Genomic DNA, 19,236 nt, shown 5'->3' with positions numbered 1-19,236 from the left:
ACTGATTAAGAGGGAAAATTTAGCTTTCCAAATAATTTGTCTCCTCCTTTCTCTTTCTTTTCCTTGGCAGCCTATCCACAAGGCAAACAGAAATCTTTCATTATCCTTTACTATTACACAAAAATCTTGTACATGGGAGAGAAAGCCAAATTTTGCCCTTACATTAGTTTACTGTTAATGTCAACTCCAATTTTCTAATGAAAACTTAGACAATTCTATCCAATGTTAAGCAGTTTGACCACGAAGTAAGATTCTTATAACCTTTTATAACCCTTTACAAACTTTGCTAAAGAGCAGATTTGTGCCTTAAGGGAAATTTGTTATGCTTTTATTTCAATGCTGAATTTACAGAAAAACAATATAATACACTACTGAATTTAGTCAATGTTTACACATAGAATTTCTTTTGCAAGATTAATTTTTACAATCCTTCCATAATTTTCTTAAACCTTTAGCTTTATTTTAACTAATTTAAAGCAATCCTTTTACCATAGGCAAAAATTTAGATTTCCATGCCTTCTTATAATATTTTACTAAGATTACATGATTAATGAATATTTACTGAGATTAAGGCCTATGTACGTAGGACTTACCATGTTGTAAAATAGGCAAGTTCTCAAAGGCCAAAGAAACAGTTTACAACTTTAAAACATTTAGCAAGTCCAGTATCTGACCCACATAATTTAGACCACCTACTTCCATTTTAACTACATTTGCATTTTACTAATAATCTTTAAGACTTTTTTTTTTTTTTTTTGAGACAGAGTCTCACTCTGCTGCCCAGGTTGGAGTGCAGTGGTGCGATCTTAGCTAACTGCAAGCTCCGCCTCCCAGGTTTATGCCACTCTGCTGCCTCAGCCTCCAGAGTAACTGGGACTGCAGGCACCCACCACCACACCCGGCTAATTTTTTGTGTTTTTAGTAGAGATCGGGTTTCACCGTGTTAGCCAGGATGGTCTCAATCTCCTTACCTCATGATCTGCTCGCCTCGGCCTCCCAAAGTGCTGGGATTACAGGCGTGAGCCACTGTGCCCAGCCAAGACTGTTTTCATTACTCAAAGATTAATGTCACATGAACTAAAAGGCATTATAGCTTTTATTTTTCTTTCAAAAATATTTGATCTAAGTACTTATTTTCCTTTATGCCAATTAATTAGAGCTCTCTTTTTTATAGACATCACACGCAACACGTATATAACCACACAGACAAACAGAAGCAGATCCAGTAGTTACAAGATTTTCTGTTTACCAGCCAGGCGCGGTGGCTCACGCCTGTAATCCCAGCACTTTGGGAAGCTGAGGGGGGTGAATCACCTGAGGTCAGGAGTTTGAGACCAGCCTGACCAATATGGTGAAACCTCATCTCTACTAAAAATACAAAAATTAGTTGGACGTGGTGGTGTGCACCTGTAGTCCCAGCTACTCAGGAGACTGAGACAGAAGAATTGCTTGAACCTGGGAGGTAGAGGTTGCAGCGAGCCAAGATCTTGCCATTGCACTCCAGCCTGGGTGACAGAGCGAGATTCTGTCTCAAAAAAAAAAAAAAAAAATTTCTGTTCACCAATCTCCTTATTGGACTATTGGCCTCTAAGTGGGGCCCTTTAAGAGCAAGGCTAGGAAAGCATGCAGTTTCTAAGGCCTAATAAACAGGTATAGCTGGAAGACAAAAGCAGATTTTGAAAGGGATCCATCTGCCTCTAATTCCTGGAGCTCCATGAGGAAAACAGAGGTCTCTCCAAAAGTGGAAGCAGTGGCACCTTTTCTGTTTTTACCAGGCCATCAAAAATTATCTTAGGGCCTCCCATGCATACATTAAGGGTGGCAAGAAAAAATGGAGAAAAAGAATTTAGTCAACTGAGAAAACAACCTTTTTCCAACAAAATAAGATCCAAGAGGAGAAAAACATAAAGGTCTAATATACCTATAACTTGGATATCCACTTTTAATTAAGCTGAGTGCTCTTTAAGAAAATCCTTTTAAATCCGTTATTACCTGACTTTGCCCATGCCAAGCAGCCAATATTTCTGGCTTTTGAACTTTACCAAAGGTAATCTCCTAGGTGCTCAGAGAAAGGAAAATTGAAGGTGGTTCATGAAGGGGGAGCGAATCAACAAATGGTAAAGGTCATGCAGATATCAAACTAGAAAGGACCCTTTACCTAAGCCAGGATTGAACCCAGACCACCGTTGTAAAATGGCAGAGTCTAAAAGAAAGCACTGCCACATGGTTACAGGTCATGCTTTCAAGGAAGTAAAACAAAACGGAGACCTGCAGCAAAGTTTGCCACTGACCGGTTTGCTAGACTGCGTTGAACAGTGGGCCTATGGAGTCCTAGGCCCACGTCGCATCCTATGGTACCCCTATTTCTGACAGAATCATACAGAGAGACATGCAAAGCACACCAGATTGGCTACAGCTTAAGACCAACCTCACAAATACTTTTTCATAATTAAAACTTTAAAGAGAATATAAACAGTGATCCTTATCATTCTCTTTACTGATTTGCACAGGGACAGGGAGGCTAAAAGCCTGACTGGTTTAAAAAAACTCTTATCCTTTTTCTAGCATATCAGGCTTCTGGCTTCCAACCCCTCAAGTTCAATCCCAAGCCAACCAGTTTAAGGCTTGGGAAATTAACTTTTCCCAGTTTGGAGGATACAGCTGAGGGGAGTGCCCTGTAGCATGGGGACACAACCACCCATCTGTAAAGAAAGGACAGAGGAGGAAAAAGGCAGCATTTTTTCAAAGCAACCCCAGGACTCAGTATGCATTTGAAAGAGGTGCAGACTGAAAATGAATGGCTGCGCATCTAGAAAGAGGGGAGAGAGGCATCCCTGATTCCCTTCTCTTCCTAGTGAATACCTGAGGTACATGAGGTAGAGAAAGTGAGGCATCCTTCTTTCTTTATTTTTATCCCTGAGTCCCAGTGACCACACCACCAGGTGGTCACCAGCACATGGGTGCTGCCCATGAGTGTCAAAGCAACTTTCACCCATGTTAACAGTGGGACCTAGGTGATAGGATTATCCTCTCTTACCCATGTATGTCCTATCTCCCCTGCTGTCAGTAGCTTGAGTTCCCTAGACCTCATTTATGCCATGGGATACTAGCATGACCTTTATCCATGAAATGGGAGACTTGGCTTAATCAGCAGCAATTAGTCATGCTCACCTGCACTGTGCCTTTTAACTTCAGTCATCGTCTGCCTCTGAATCCCTCAGATACAGTTTTCTTTCCTAGGGCTTCAAGTCGAAGCTTGGAATTGAGTTTGGGACAAAAGACCTGCCTCAGGGGGTTGCATGGACTCCTTATCATAAGCTGAATGCTAAGGTGAAGCTGTAGAATTGAGTCCTCCTCCAACAAGGGAGACAAAAGGATGTCTTGTGAATTGAGGTCCTGTAAAACGTCTTCTAAAAGGAAAAACAAAACCAAAAAAACTGACGTAAAAGTTAACTCCTGACAGGGTGGAGGAAAGAAAAAAAAAAAACAGCTTAAATGCAGGGCTGGAAAGATGCTTGAAGGAAGAACCTCTTATTCTTATGCAAATGGGTTTCTCCAACAGGGAGATAATTTTTTTTTTTTTTTTTTGAGACGGAGTTTCACTCTTGTTGCCTAGGCTGGAGTGCAATGGCGTGATCTTGGCTCACTGCAACCTCTGCCTCCCAAGTTCAAGCAATTCTCCTGCCTCAGCCTCCCCAGTGGCTGGGATTACAGGCACAGGCCACCACGCCCAGCTAAGTTTTTGTATTTTTAGTAGAGACTGGGTTTCCCCAGGTGGACCAGGCTGGCCTTCAACTCCTGAGCTCAGGTGATCCACCTCCCTTGGCCTCCCAAAGTGCTGGGATTACAGGCATGAGTTACCACACCCAACCAAGAGAAACTTTTCATTGCTGTTTCTTCCCTGGGGCTTAGACCAAGCTGGAGCCTAGACCAAGCTGGAGCCCTTGGCTGGGGAAATGGGGGAAGGGAAGACTCTGTGGGCACGTAGCAGGAAATGCTGTCCTGATGGCCACACAGGGCCCTGGCCCCCAAGGCCACCTTGGGCTGGGCGGTGTTGGTGGCTTATTCCTGCCCTCCATGGCCACTGGACATGGCATGCACATGCAATGGACACTGCCATGCACCCCAGCTGGGAGGGAAGTGGGGCAGGGAGCCGCCGCTCACCCATTTGTCCCACACGTGCACCTGTGGCCATTGGGGTGGGAGTGGAACACCCCCAATATTGTAAAAGAAAAGATAGGTGACATTACAGTCCCCCCAGAAAAGAAGGGAAATGCCATAGAAAAGGCTGGGTTGGACTGAGACCAATATTCCTGATCCCCAAGAGCAACAAGGGCTCGGGGGTCAGGGGGCAGAGTTTCCTCTACCTTCAGAAGAAGTCTTAGGACAAGAAGGCTCAGAAATGACAGAGAAATAAATTTTTTTGCCCACATTTTACTCACCATTTCTCATAGTTCCAAGCAGGCCACCAAAATGATGCAGAATTTTTGCTCCTTAGTTCAGCTAAAATCTGGGTTCTTGTCTTACTAAAAGGAAAAATTAGGCACACAGGCACACTGAAGGGTGAGGAGTAGGCAAAAGGAAAGCTCTCGGCAAATAAAGAGGTGGTCCTGCCAACAGGCCTCCACACACAAGCTGAAATGGCAGGCTCCATCACCTGCATAAGGTGTGAATCCCTGGTGGCTCCACCCCATTCTCCCAGTGCACACATGCGGGCCCCCAGTCTGTTGCAGTCATGCCCAGACAAGGCCCTGTGCACCCTTATCTGCCTCCTGCATCTATCAGTATTGTACAGGATAAGGCCTTTTTATAGGACACCAAAGGCACAATCCATGAAAGAAAAAATAAACTGGACTTCATTAAAATTAGTTTTTTTTTTTTATTATTTTTTTTTTTACTCTGTGAAAGACATTGTCGAGAGAATGAGAAGACAAGACACAGACTAGGAGAAAATATTTGCTGAAGACATATGTGATAAAAGACTGTTATTCAAAATATGCAAAGAATGCTTAAAACTCAACAGTAAGAAAACATACCCAATTTTTTAAAAAGGAGGGATTAAAGACCTGAACAAACACCTCACCAAAGAAAATATACACATGGCAAGTAAGCATATGAAAAGATGTTCCATATTATATGTCATCAAGGAAATGCATATCAAAACAAGTGAGATAACACTAAACACCCATTAGAATGTCTATAGTCCAGCACACTAACAACACAAAATTCTGACAAACACGTGGAACAGAAACTCTCATTTACTGCTGGTGGGAAGCAAAATAGTACAGCCACTTGGAAGACAGTTTGAGAGGTTCTTCCGTAAGTCAACATACTCTTAGCATGTAATCCAGTAATTGCCCTCCTTGGTATTTACTCGAACTAATTGAAAATTTATGTCTCCACAAAAATATGCACATGGATGCTCATAGCAGCTTTATTCATAATTGCCAAAACTTGAAGACAATCACAATCGAGATATCTGTCCTTCAGTATGTGAAGGGATATATAAAACTATGGTACATCCAGACAACAGAATATTACTCAGTGCTAAGAAAAAAATGGGCTACCAAGTTATGAAAAACATGGAGGAAACTTAAATGCATATAACTAAGTGAAAGAAGCCAATCTGAAAAGGCTAACTACATGCCATAGAATTCTAACTGTGACACTTGGAAAGGTAAAAACTATGGAGACAGTAAAAGGATCAGTGGTTGTCATAAGTTAGGGGATTGAGGGAGAGAGGAATGAATAGGAGGGACACAGAATTTTTAGGGCAGTGGAAATACTCTGTATGATACTATAATGAAGGATACATGTCATTATACATTTATCCAAACCCACAGAATATACAACACCAAGAATGAACTACTGACTTTGGGTGATGATGTGTCAATACAGATTCACCAATTGTAAGCAAATGTAGCACTCTGCTTATGGGGAGGTTATATGTGTGGAGACTAGAGAGTGTATGTCTGTACCTTCCTCTCAATTTTGCCATGAACCTAACACTGTTCTAAAAAACTAAAGCCTTTTATGCTGAGCACAGTGACTCATGCCTATAATCCCAGCAGTTTGGGAAGCTGAGGCAGGAGGATCGCTTGAGGCCAGGAGTTAAAGCCAGTCTCGGAAATATGTGAGACCCTTTCTCTACAAAAAATTAGCTGGGCATGGTGGTGCATACCTGTAGTCCTGGCTACTTAGGAGGCTGAGGTAGAAGGATCCCTTGAGTCCCGGAGTTCAAGGTCACAGTGAGCCATGATGGCACCACTACACTCCAGCCTGGGCAACAAAGCAAGACTCTATCTCTCAATAAATAAGCCTTTAAAAATACATTTTTATAAAAAGACAAGCAATAAAAAACCCAAAAGCTGGTTTTAAAACTATCAACAAAATTGGCAAACCTCTAGTTAGGCTGAATAAGAAAAAAAGATAAACAATTGATATCAGAAACAAAAAAAAAAAAAAAGGAAAGATCACTATGGAACATACAGACATTTAAAAGTTAAGGTGAAAGAACATACCACCTCAGTAGACAACATTTATGACAAAACTTCTCTAAAAACCAAGAATAGAAGGTAAATTACAAAGCCTGATAAAAGGCATCTATTTAAAAAACCTTAATGCTAAGATAATAATGAAGAAAGGCTAAATGCTTCCACTATAAGGATAAGCCAGGATATCCACTCTCCACCTCTCCCCCATGTCAACATGGTATAAGAAGTCATACCTAGTGCAGTAAAGCAAGGAAAAAAAAGTATACAGATTGCAAAGAGGAAGTAAAGCTGTTTTTATTTGCAGACATGATCATGTGCATAGAAGAACCTAAGGTACAAATAAAACTTTTCACTAAAGATATGATCATTTATGCAGAAAATCTTAAAGAATCTGGAACAAAACTATTAGACCCAATGAGTCAGTGAGCATGATCAGAGGATACAAGGTCAAAGGACACAAGGTCAAATCCAAAACATGAGCACTTAAAAACTGAAAATTAAAAAAAAAAACATTTAAATAGCACAAAAATATAATTTACCAAAGATAAATGTAACAATATATGTTACAAGATTGTATACACTGAAAAACTGCTATATGCTGATGAGAAAAATTAAAATACCTAAATAATGTAGACATATTTTGTGTTCATGGGCTGAAAGTCTCAACATTGTTAAATTGTATTTCCCAAATTGATTATGTAAACAATGCAATCTCAAAATCCCAGCATGTTTTCTAATTTAGAACAAAACATTGCAGTTCATTAAGATCCATTTTTTTTTTTTTTTTTTTTTTTTTGAGTTGGAGTCTTGCTGTTGCCCAGGCTGGAGTGCAGTGGCGTGATCTCAGCACACTGCAACCTCTGCCTCCCGGGTTCAAGCAAGTCTCCTGCCTCATCCTCCTGAGTAGCTGGGATTACATGCACACACCACCATGCCCGGCTAATTTTTGTATTTTTTTAGTAGAGACGGGGTTTCACCGTGTTGACCAGGCTGGTCTCGAACTCCTGACCTTGCAACCCGCCTGCCTCGGCCTCCCAAAGTGCTGGGATGACAGTCATGAACCACCATGCCGGGACTGGGATCCAATTTTTAAAATATTAAATAAACAAAGCCAAAACAATTTTGAAAAAGCAAAATAGGATTCATGACTACCTGATTTTATGGCTTACTATAAACTATAGTAATCACCATAGTGTGGTGTTGGCATAAGGACAGAAATATAAATTAATGGGACAGAATAGAAAGCCCAGAAACAGACTCACACATATATGGACAGCTTATTTTCAATAAAAATCAAATAAGCCAGGCAAGGTGGCATTCATCTGTAGTCCCAGCTACTTGAAAGATTGAGGTGGGAGGATGGCTTGGAGCATGGGTGTTTGAGACCAGCCTGGCAATATAGTGAGATCCTGTCTCAAAATAAATAAATAAATAAATAAATAAATAAATAAATAAATAAATAAATAAAAAGAAATGTAGCGGAAAAAAGGATAGTCTTATTAACAAATGGTGCTGAAAAAATTGGATATATAATATTTAAATAGTAACAGAACCCACAACTTTTTGTGTTCCACACAATATAGAAAACATCAACTCAAAATGAATCACAGACATACTTAAAAGGTCAAGGCTGCAGTGAGCCATGATTGTGCCACTGCAACCTGGGAAAGGAGGATCACTCAGCAATAAAAGGAAACGAACTACTGATAGATGCAAAATCAGGGATAATTACAAAAGCATCATGCTAAGCAAAAGGCAAACTCAAAGGGCAACATACATATGATTCCATTTATATGACATTATGAGAAAAATAAAACTATAGGAACAAATCAGTGATTGCCAAGGGCTTGGTATAGGGGAAAGGAGCAAAAGAGAACTTACTTGATAAGATGGAAATACTTTATATCTCAAGTATGCTGATGGTTACAACAACTGCATAATCTGTCAAAACTCATCATGATGTATGCCTAGAGAAGGTGAATTTAACTTGGGTAAACATGATGTAAATTTCTTAATGGGAAAAATATAGCAAGTAACAGCAACAGAGGGGATATTTTTTGTTTCTGCAATTTTACTTTAAAAACATTGGAAATACAACATATTTCTCTTAGTGTTTTTACAAGTTGTGCTCTTGTGCGTTAAAAAAGATAGTGTCTCATGATACTATCTAAAAATATATTTCTTTTCGAAAGATAAGGGAATAGACAACCCAGTCATTGTGGCTTGAGTCTGTAATCCCAGCTACTTGGGAGGCTGAGGGAGCAAGATTGCCTTGATCCCAGGAGTTCGATACCAGTCTGGAGCAATATAGCAAGACTCCACTTCTAATTTTAAAAATAATGAAGAAGAAAGGTAAAACAATAGACAAATCAAAATGTTTTTACATTTTCCTATTTTATATATACCACATCTCTGCATCTCTTTGCAAAGTATCGATTATATTTCCTAAGTAGCCATATAGTTACAGAAACCAGGTTTTCATTTAAGCATTAGTGTATTATTTATGACAGTGGAATTAACCTCTGTATTAATTATTCAGGTCAATGAAAGAGGTATTAAAACCCCATTACTTGGAGCATTTCCCTGCCATTTTAATTCCAAGAGATGAGGCTTACGTTTTTCTATGTTTCTCAAGTACCTCTGGTGATTTTTATTAGTCAAGTTTAAAAACTGGAAGTTAGTAAACAGACTCAAGTAATCCATGAAACAGTAAAGCATACGATAGTTTCCGATACTAACAAATCAGGTTAACAATGGTAAGACAAAAATTTTGGTAACGCTGGCCATTTATAGGGCATAGCATTTCCGGGAAGGACACTAAAAAAATGAAAACAATGTAATTGATACAAGGCATTAAGTACTGAGAATATAGCAGTGAACAAAATAAAGTCCCTGCCCTAATGGAACTTATCTTCTAGTGGGGAAGCAGTCAACGGCAAATGAACCAAATATATAAGCAGTGGTAATGCTAGAAGATGCAAGATAAGGGACTTTTTAAAACGATGGGGCAGGGTACTAATTTCAAGACTTGAAATGACATTTGAGCTGAAAGAAACTTGAATTGAGGAAACAAGTTTTGTACAAATCACAAATAAGCATTTTTAATAGATGGACAACAATGCAAAGATCAAGAAGTATTTTCTTTGTATTGAGAGGAGTGACTGAAGTGAAGCAAAAAGAACAGAAATAGCTAAGTAGAAAGTGCCTTAGGCAGAAAGCCGTGAATGCATTTATCAAAGACCCTAGTTTTTAAAACTTTCTTTTTTTGAGGCAGTCTCACTCTGTTGCCCACGCTGTAGTGGCGTGATCTTGGCTCACTGCAACTTCTGCCTCCTGGGTTCAAGCAATTCTCCTGCCTCAGCCTCCCGAGTAGTGGGGATTACAGGCGCATACCACCATGTCTAGCTGATTTTTGTGTTTTTAGTAGAGATAGGGTCTCACCGGGTTAACCAGGCTGGTTTCAGACTCCTGATCTCAAGTGATCTGCCTGCCTCGGCCTCCCGAAGTGCTGGGATTACAGAGTGAGCCACTGCACCCAGCCTCGTAGTTTTTAAAACTTTTAATGTCATTAGTGTAAAAGGGTTGTTTGGTTTTACATATTTTAAAATTACATATTGTTAGCTAAGTGGAGATGACTTCAGGGTAGTGGTTGAAGCTAAAGATACTTAGCACTAGAAACAGGAAAAAAAAATAGTACAGCTGTTGAGAAATAAATCAAATTAAGTCTTATGATAACAATGACATTGGATTCCAGAAAGTAAAAAGAAGTGGGTAAGAGGCAACAGCTGATCAAAAAAGAAATTAAAATAATAATAATAATAATAAAACCACCACAGGACTTAATATAGTCAGCCTACAGAACACTAGAGATAAAGCAAAGATTTGAAAAGTAAACAGAAGAAATAAAAAAAGTAACAAGTAGTGGTAGTTCCATAGCTCATTCTAAATTTGAAATCTAATGAATATTAGTCTACAATAATGAAATGACAACACATAATTTTTCAGTCACATAAAGTTTTTGTATCACCAACGCAAACAATATCATTAGCTCCTTTAACAGAATCGTTAGGAGTTTGAGACTGTTCATACCTCTTTAGTTTCATCTTTAGATCAGGACTCAAATGTGGAGTAGAACATGGAATTAAAATTATTTCATTCATTTGAATGAATTGAGTTTCTACTACAAATTTTGTTTCAAATACAGGTGTAATTTTTTTTACACCTTAAAAAAATTGTTTTTAAAAACAATTTTATGAAAAAAAAATTTTCCATAGTCTGAACATTAATTTCTAACATACTCTAAATTTTTTTTTTTTTTTTAAGCTAAAGGACAGAGTGGTTAGTGGCCTTTTAGTGTAGAAAATCCAGTGCATGAAGCCCCATTAATTTGTATAGGTACTTGTAACAACCTTTTAACATTTTTTATTAATCCTACTTTCCCCAGTAATCTCATCTTTCATCCTTTTACACCATAGCTAAGATTTCCTATTCCAAGATCTTCCCATCAGAATTCAAGGAATTTCTGTAATGGAATCAACCTATTAGGTCTTAATTTTTTTTGAGTTAAGAAAATTAGCATGAAGTGTTCCACAAAATCAATTACTAATGTCAGAAAATATAATCTCAAATTTCCTTCAAAATATCTATAATTGAATGTCTTAGAAATTTTAACACATTTTGACACTATCTCAAAATATTTGTTGTTGCATTACTATCTAATTGTGTCCTCTATAACATCCTCCATTCATTACAATTATTGTACAGTGCTAAAATCTAAGTTTCGTTTGCATTTTAAAATTGAGTAATGTGTATTTAATAGAGGCATCTATATTAATGTGCTTTTACATATTAACTCAGAAATATTTTAAAACATTTTTGCAGTTTCCTATGAAGCTGAAAGTCTTTTTAAAAAAATCCCGTATTTAAATATTAGTTGCTCTTCCAAATCCCTATCCCTTTTTAAAGCTGTTGTATTTATAAAGCTATGACAGCCAAATTGGGGTGCAAAAATCATTTTCTAGTTAGAGATAGTAATGGCGTAGAAATACAAATCATGCCATTTACCCCTAGAGCATATTCTTGATAAATTTCATGAAAATGAATAACCTACTCAACCTTTTCATATTAATTACAAAAAGAGAAATTATATATACAATCTACATTACATAAATTAAAAAGGTTCTCATTAAGCTACTCACTCTGAAAATAAATTATTCAAACTCATTTTCCATAGTCTGAACATTAATTTCTAACATACTCTAAACAAAGAATATCTTTATAAGCAAACAGGCTATTGCTTTTAGTAAGAATAATTTATTGTATAAGAGTGGAAGGTTAATTGGTACAGTACTATGCATAATCTCTCACCCTTGAAAAATTAAACATAACTGGATAAAAATAACAAAGCAGAATGAACATGTGAAAGACAAAAAATAAGCAAATTTTAGAGAATGTTCTGCTATATTTATGTACTGTTCTTCTCCATTGTCTTTTCTACTTACTGATCTCTTACAAAAAATGAACATATTTTGTCATTTGATAAATGTACATACAGTTCTATATTTTTCATTCAACTCAGCTGACTGAAACTTTCAACTAAATGTAGCATTATTTTAAAAATTAGAGCCCATTCCCTTGTCTCAGAAAATGCAACATTGTTCTGTGAAATTTGCACAATAGAATATTATGCAAGTATCTCAACTACAAAGCAATAAATTAAAAAATGCCAGCCATGATCTTATGACTTAAGCATCATGAATTAGTCAAATGCTAGCCTGTGGAATAAAATAATCATACTAAATGTACAGAAAAGTGATAAAAGTTTCAAAAATGTGTGCCAGGACTATGTTCATTACTTTTATATTTAAATATAAATTAGATGTTTAAAAAACTGAGCTATTCCCTCCCATGTTATCTCATATACCAGAAAAGAAATAAACCATCATTATTCTTCAGGGTAACTGTATCAGAAAGAGAAATTACTGCAAAACAAAACAAAAAGCAAAAAAACCCACAAGCTTTTATACACATAGACCTAATTGGACAAAGGAAAATTAAAAAAAAAAAAAAAAATCTATGGACAGGTTATCTGTAGGTGGCTCCCACAGCCAACTAACAGTAACACACAGAGGAATATTATAGAAATTATGTCCACATACTTATGTTTGTCAAAGTTAAGATTCAAATTTGTTACATCAAAGCATACATGCTAGAATGTACCACATGACTTTTAAAAATCCCACTGAATATAAAATAAAAATCTATGAATAAATATAAAGCATCCCATAATAATATCTGCAGGAAGCCAAAAGGGGCCAACAAAAATGTCTATGGCCTAAGTTTTACTTCATAGGAATATTCATATATTCTCCAAAAGATTTAGTTGTAATGCTACACATTACAAATATTCAACTGCTTACCAAAATACGTTTTCTGGCAGCAAAACGTTACTCAAAAAGGGAGTGCGGGGGGTGTTAAGTGCTTGAGGGAGTAAGAATGCAGCAGAAAATTACAGGAGCCCACATATCCTTTTTCTTAAATTTAATTTGTCATATATAAGGTTTTTATATACAATCAGTGTGCATTGTAACAGTTTATATTAAAAGTCAATCAAGTTTATCTAAAATGTTAACCTGGCTGCATAGCACATTTGACATTATTGCCCACATGAAACGGGAAAACAAACACATTTACAATAACTTTTGGCCGTTTTGGATTCTGAAAAGTGTTTATACACCTACCCTTTTAAACCAGATGCATCTGAAAAAAATGTTTCCAGAGCATGCAGTTTAAGATTTTACATATCATCTCGCCATTTTAAAACTACAAACACAATATTGACTAAAAAAGGAAAAAAAAGGGGGAAGAAATAACATGTATCTAATAAAATATTCAGTATAAAAAGAGGACTAATGGAATTAAAGTGGCCCCTTTCCCCATTTTTACATTCTAAACAATGATTCCATCAAGACAAATCATTAAAAAGTGTTATTACACTGATTTTTTTTTTTTAATAAGAAGGCCTGAGTTGGTAGGGAAAGGAACAGTCAAAAAAAGCCTGAGAAAGGGAAGGAAGTAAGGAAAGTTCCTTTAATATTTACAGTAATTTACAGCCATTTCTTTTTTGTAAAAAGGCATAATAATAGATCACAAACAGGAAATTCCTGGCTATTTTACAGATATAAGTACAGAATTTAAATATTCAAGCTTGTGATGAAAAGCGGCAAGGTGGTCGCAGTGTACAATGTAAACAAGTAGCTTTGGAAATGAACAAAGTCCTTGAGTGTTTTTCTTTATTAAGAAAGAACTCTCTTTCATTCCTTCCTGAAACATGATCACAGGTCAGAGTAAAGTTCATATATAAACATAATTTAAATGGAGGTCAGTCTAAAATCACTGACTTAAAAACAGTTTTATCCAGCCTGTATGGGAGGGCAGTGTTGAGGTCCCTGTAATAGTAAACATTTTCCATTTCTTTAAAAAAGAAACAAACAAAAAAAAAGTACTACAACATTTGTAGTACAGTGCAGCATAATCCTTAAATATAAAAATATTTTCTCTTCTGTTGGGATAATAGACCTTGCATCCTGGAAAGAAGTAACAATACTGCTACTGATAGAAGATCTGTTTATATCTTTCAAGTCATGTAAGGCAATTACTGTGTTGGTTTATGATATATGGCTAAAAGTCCAGAAAGACGAAATAGCAGTTTTTGTTATGTTTTCCGACTACTCCAGGTATGCTCCGGTGTACTTTTGTGTTCAATTGAATGTTCAAATGGAGATCTGGAGCCATAAGGAGATCTCTGATCTAGTGGTGACCTAGGGCCACTGCTGGAAGCTCTGTGGTCCATTTGCCAATCTGAGTGATACCTATAATCCCTGGAAGATTTATGGTGCGTATATTCAGAACTTGATCGGTGGTCTGAATGTAACCGATGATCTGAATGAGAACGATGATCAGAATGAGATCTATCTTTTAAATTTCCTTCCAAATTTGACCTGTGATCTCTACTCCTGTGATCATCCAGTTTTCTGTGTTTCTCTCTGTCACCGTAATATCTAATAAAGAAAAATTGAGAATTTTAGATAAATAATGCAAATTAAAATGTTTCCAAATAAAAGATTACTAAAAAACATAAAAAAAACTTCAAACATGTTTTTAACTGTATACAAGCTCAGTGTTTCATTATAAAACTTACTAAATTAACTCAAAAATCACTGGAAATATCTCTTTGGAAAAACTATTTGATTCATAAAACTAATATGAACCATACAAAGTCCTTAAAATAGCATCTAATTTCACATGGCTATTTTAGATAATTAGCTGCTTTTTATTTTACAAATCATTTATATGACTGCATCTTAATTGTCTGAAAGCTGAAATTAAGACTATTACAACTATCTGAAACACTCCTGAGACCAGAGTCTTTTATCAACCACTAAGCAGGAAAAAGTTTAAAAATGCTAGAATGCAGTCTACGAAATAATCTGAAACAATTTTTCATTGGTTGCTGATGCCTATTACAAGCTTCCTCAAGTTTGACTAGTTAGTAAGACGTGACACATGAATCATTAAGAAATTTACTCCAAAACGTGACAGCTTGACAAAAAATAAATGTGGCAGTTTAATGAGAAGTATTCTCTAAAATGAGCGCCTTTTCCAAAGTGACACACACTGAAGATAATGTGTTCCTTTTCTGTTGACCTTACTACAAACAACTATATTGAACAAGCCTGTGAAATATATATTACAAATCTGCCTTTATCTTTTAATTATTTGATGCTTTCTAATAATAAGAGACATTCTACAACTGATGTGTTCATAGTGTTGACAGCGGTTCTCAAAGAAATTGTAGTGAACACAACTAAAATACAAAGAATGTCTTCTAATTTGCTTCTTCTACTTACTATAAAAGCATAAATACTATAAATCTGTTTTCAAGTTTACTTTTAGTAATGATCATTAACTACTGACAATACTTCTTTATCAATAAAGGAATAAAAAGTATTCTATGTTATTACACTGAGGTTGCTTACTGTTCAAAGGCTTCAAAAAACAACAATAAACAAAAAACCCTCCTGGTTCCAAGAATATTCCAGATTGCTGAGATGAAGTTTAACCTCAACGAGATGTGTTTGCATATATTAATTTTTCCCCTCATGACTTTTTAAAAATATGGAATACAAAATTTCCTAAGCCAAACCTGAACCACTATTATATCAAGTTTTTATTTTATCCCATTTATTATATTTTAAAGAGTATTTGAACCAATATTCTCCAAAACCAACAATGAATCCCACACAATTTATAATTATGCAACTCCCTACATTAACTTTCTTACTACATATTTTGATCTCAATTTTATGATTCAAAAGCCATTTTATAGAGAAATTCAGTTCTTAAAATATATAAATTTTTCTTAATTATATACAACACCTTTATTTCACAAGATTTGTTTTGACTGCATGAAGATTGAATTAGTTGATAGGTTAAATACAGGAACATCATGATAAGGAGAAAGACATGCATAAGCAAAATTTCTAAAGTGACTGCCAAGTTTACCTGCTGTCTTGCTTGTAGTGATCCCAATCACGATGGTCTTTACCATTACTAAAAGAAGAATAGGGTCTTTTCCTGGATTCACTTTTTTTGTAAGAATCTCCCTGATGTCGGTCTTTATGATGATCATGGTACTGAGTTAAGTGTCTATCAGAGGAATAACTGTCCCTGCTGCTATCATCGTGATTTGTATTCTCTTTTAATCTTTCCACATCTGTTAGATAAGTACAACTTTTATTAACGACCTTAAAAATAATATGTGGCCAAAAAAACTTAAGTTGATAGATAACAAGAACTCGTTTCAACCCTTGCCAAAACAAAATTGGTTCCCAAATACAAGCAGTTGAAGCATTTATAAATGGTGTATAAAAGCAATACTAAGGATTATTTTAAAAGGGTCACTTGATTCTGAAATGTGACAAAAACTAAAAAATATGGGACCCATTCCTTTCTCAGACTACACTTTTGTGGCTCTCATACAGAAAGAATGCATTACTATTCCAAATTACATAAAAAAGAATATTTGTTCATTTTAACAGTTATTCTACAATTTCTAGAAACTGGGAAAAGGATGATTAAAAGGATAATCAACTAAAAAGAACCACAGCTTAAGAGAATACATTTTATATAATAATGTAGGTATGTATCAGAATTACCGTATCTTCTTAATATAAAGGTACTTGTAAATAAAAACAAGGTAAGAACTTTTTTAACATTTAGTTTATTTAAAACAAATATTAAAAAAAAAAATTTTTTTTTAATTTATTTTCCCAATCCGTAAGGCTTACATACCTGGATTTCTAATCACATGAGGATTCAAGTTGCTGTTTTGATCATTGTTTTGCTAAAATAAATGCACACATGTGTAAGAATCTTTAGGTGACTTCACAAACTTACAAAAAAGGATAATTCTTAGAAAATACTGAAGTCTTCAAACAAGGTATTCAGTATTCTTAGAAAATACTGAAGTCTTCAAACAAGGTGTTTATGTGTGTACATATATGTATATATATGTGTGTGTATATATACATGTATGACATTTATAGATCTCCATTTTTAAAGTATGAACTACTTGTCCCATGACTTAAAGATATTTTTTTCACTTTGAAATAAACTGACTTAACAGAAAAGTTGCAAAAATACTGAGTTCTCACATACCCTTCATCTAGCTTCTCCTAATGTTAATATCTTATATAAACATACTATATAGATCAAAACCAAATAATTAACATTGGTATAACACTATTAACTGAAGAACAGACTTCATTCAGATTTCACATTTTTCCACTCATGTTCTTTATCTGCTCGGGGATTCGATTTGGAAGCCCATATTACACTAAGTTGTCATGTCTTCCTCTGGGGCAGCTCCTTAGTCTACTGCATGCTGTTAATACTTCTGGAGAGTAGCAGACAGTTATTTTATAGAATATCCCTCAAGAAGGGCTTGTCTGATATTTTCACATAACACTTACATATTTTTGGCAAGAATTCCACATAAGTGATGTGCCTTTCTCAGTATCAGAGGGTTCATGATGCTGATGTGTCTTACCACTGGTGACATTAACCTTGATCACTTGTTTAAGGTGGGTCAGGCACGTTTCTCTATTATAAAGTTATTATTTTCCCTTTATAATTAATAAACATTTCAGAGGAGATCTGTCAATATCCTATTTTCTTGCCCATTAACTTTACCTCCCTTCTGTGAATCTTGCCTGCAACAATTATTACTGTGGTGTTCAATGGTGATTTTTAAAATTTATCTTATTCATTCTGTATTTATTAATCAAATTGCTTTGTAAAAAGAATGTCTCATGGTTTTAATTATATAAATTAAGGGAAAAAATATGATAGCAAGTTTACCTGAGATTCCTGCCGTTTTTTAATAGCATGCTTATATAATTTATGTAATTTTCTTGCATCAAATTCAGTAAACTTAGATACAAAAATCCATAGGTTTCTAGAAGAATTAAAAAAAAGGCAAATTACATTAGTCTGGTGGAAAATATTTAGTTTTTTTCATGGAACTCCTTCCCTCCAAACAGAAACACATACACACATACACAGCCCTCTATGGAACAAACTCTTAAGGATATTAATTCTATGTATTTTTTCAAAACTTTATATATGAATAAGACTCCAGTGAAACTAAACATTATATTTTACTTCTCTTCCAGATCACTTCATTTTATAGTCTTTAGACTGAAAAGCAGTAAACAATCCTAATTTGAAATGCACCAAAGATATAAATTAAATCAGGAAGTGATTCAGATTCATACTGTGATCCTGATTATGCACATAAGTGACAGGTATGTTAATAATTGGGAGTGGAAAGACCATCAGGTAATACGGATTATGCTTGTAAAGAATTGTCTTAAATAATGCATTAAAAAGTAACTGTCACTTAATAATAGTAATGTAATGGTCCCAAGAGTTAACACGATCAAACACCATAAATGAGGTACAGCTTGGTATCTCTTGCCATTCCAACAGAGGCATCAGTAATTAATCAGAAACTGTGGTGATTATTTCATAATGCATGTGTATATCAAATCATCAAACTGTATACCTTAAATATATAAGAACTGTAATTGTTAAATATACCTCCAAAAAGAAAAGGAATGTTAAGTTCTAAGGGAGGGTAGTAGTCCCTAGAAGATTCAAATGTACACTAGAGGTAAAATATTTACCTTGAAATATATTTTTAAAATGAACTTAAGAGAATATATTGAATGGTACCTTACTGAACTGAAATCCACAGAAGGGGGAAAATTCATCTAGCCTTTACATAAATTCACAGACTATCTCGAACATATCTACATTCTAAGGTTAACTCATAAGGGTAAAAGGTGGGAATTTAATAAAGTACCTTTTTGTTCCTAAGTAAATTCCTTGTAAAAACATATTTTCCGGCCGGGCGCGGTGGCTCACGCCTGTAATCCCAACACTTTGGGAGGCCGAGGCGGGTGGATCACGAGGTCAGGAGATCGAGGCCAACCTGGCGAACACTGTGAAACCCCGTCTCTACTAAAAATACAAAAAAATTAGCCGGGCGTGGTGGCGGGCACCTGTGGTCCCAGCTACTCAGGAGGCTGAGGCAGGAGAATGGCATGAACCTGGGAGGCACAGCTTGCAGTGAGCGGAGATCGCACCACTGCACTCCAGCCTGAGCAACAGAGCGAGA

General features: G+C 35.8%; 1 protein-coding gene across 2 annotated transcripts in view; it reads right to left on the bottom strand.

Annotated features, from left to right (window-relative positions):
- Positions 1 to 13,019: 13,019 nt before the first annotated feature.
- The window catches only part of CHD1 (chromodomain helicase DNA binding protein 1), a 73,711-nt gene continuing 67,494 nt past the window's right edge, over positions 13,020 to 19,236 (bottom strand). For both annotated transcript variants that reach the window (XM_073010792.1, XM_073010793.1), the window contains 4 exons: positions 17,916 to 18,012; positions 16,848 to 16,899; positions 16,059 to 16,269; positions 13,020 to 14,554 (listed from right to left, as the gene is read on the bottom strand). In XM_073010792.1, coding sequence (XP_072866893.1) covers positions 14,209 to 14,554; positions 16,059 to 16,269; positions 16,848 to 16,899; positions 17,916 to 18,012 — 706 coding nt within the window. In that variant the 3' untranslated portion in view covers positions 13,020 to 14,208. The remainder of the gene's footprint in view (positions 14,555 to 16,058; positions 16,270 to 16,847; positions 16,900 to 17,915; positions 18,013 to 19,236) is intronic.

The sequence above is a fragment of the Chlorocebus sabaeus genome, chromosome 23, assembly GCF_047675955.1.
Source record: "Chlorocebus sabaeus isolate Y175 chromosome 23, mChlSab1.0.hap1, whole genome shotgun sequence".
NCBI classification, from domain to species: Eukaryota; Metazoa; Chordata; class Mammalia; order Primates; family Cercopithecidae; genus Chlorocebus; species Chlorocebus sabaeus.
This window is presented reverse-complemented; position numbering and strand designations above follow the sequence as displayed.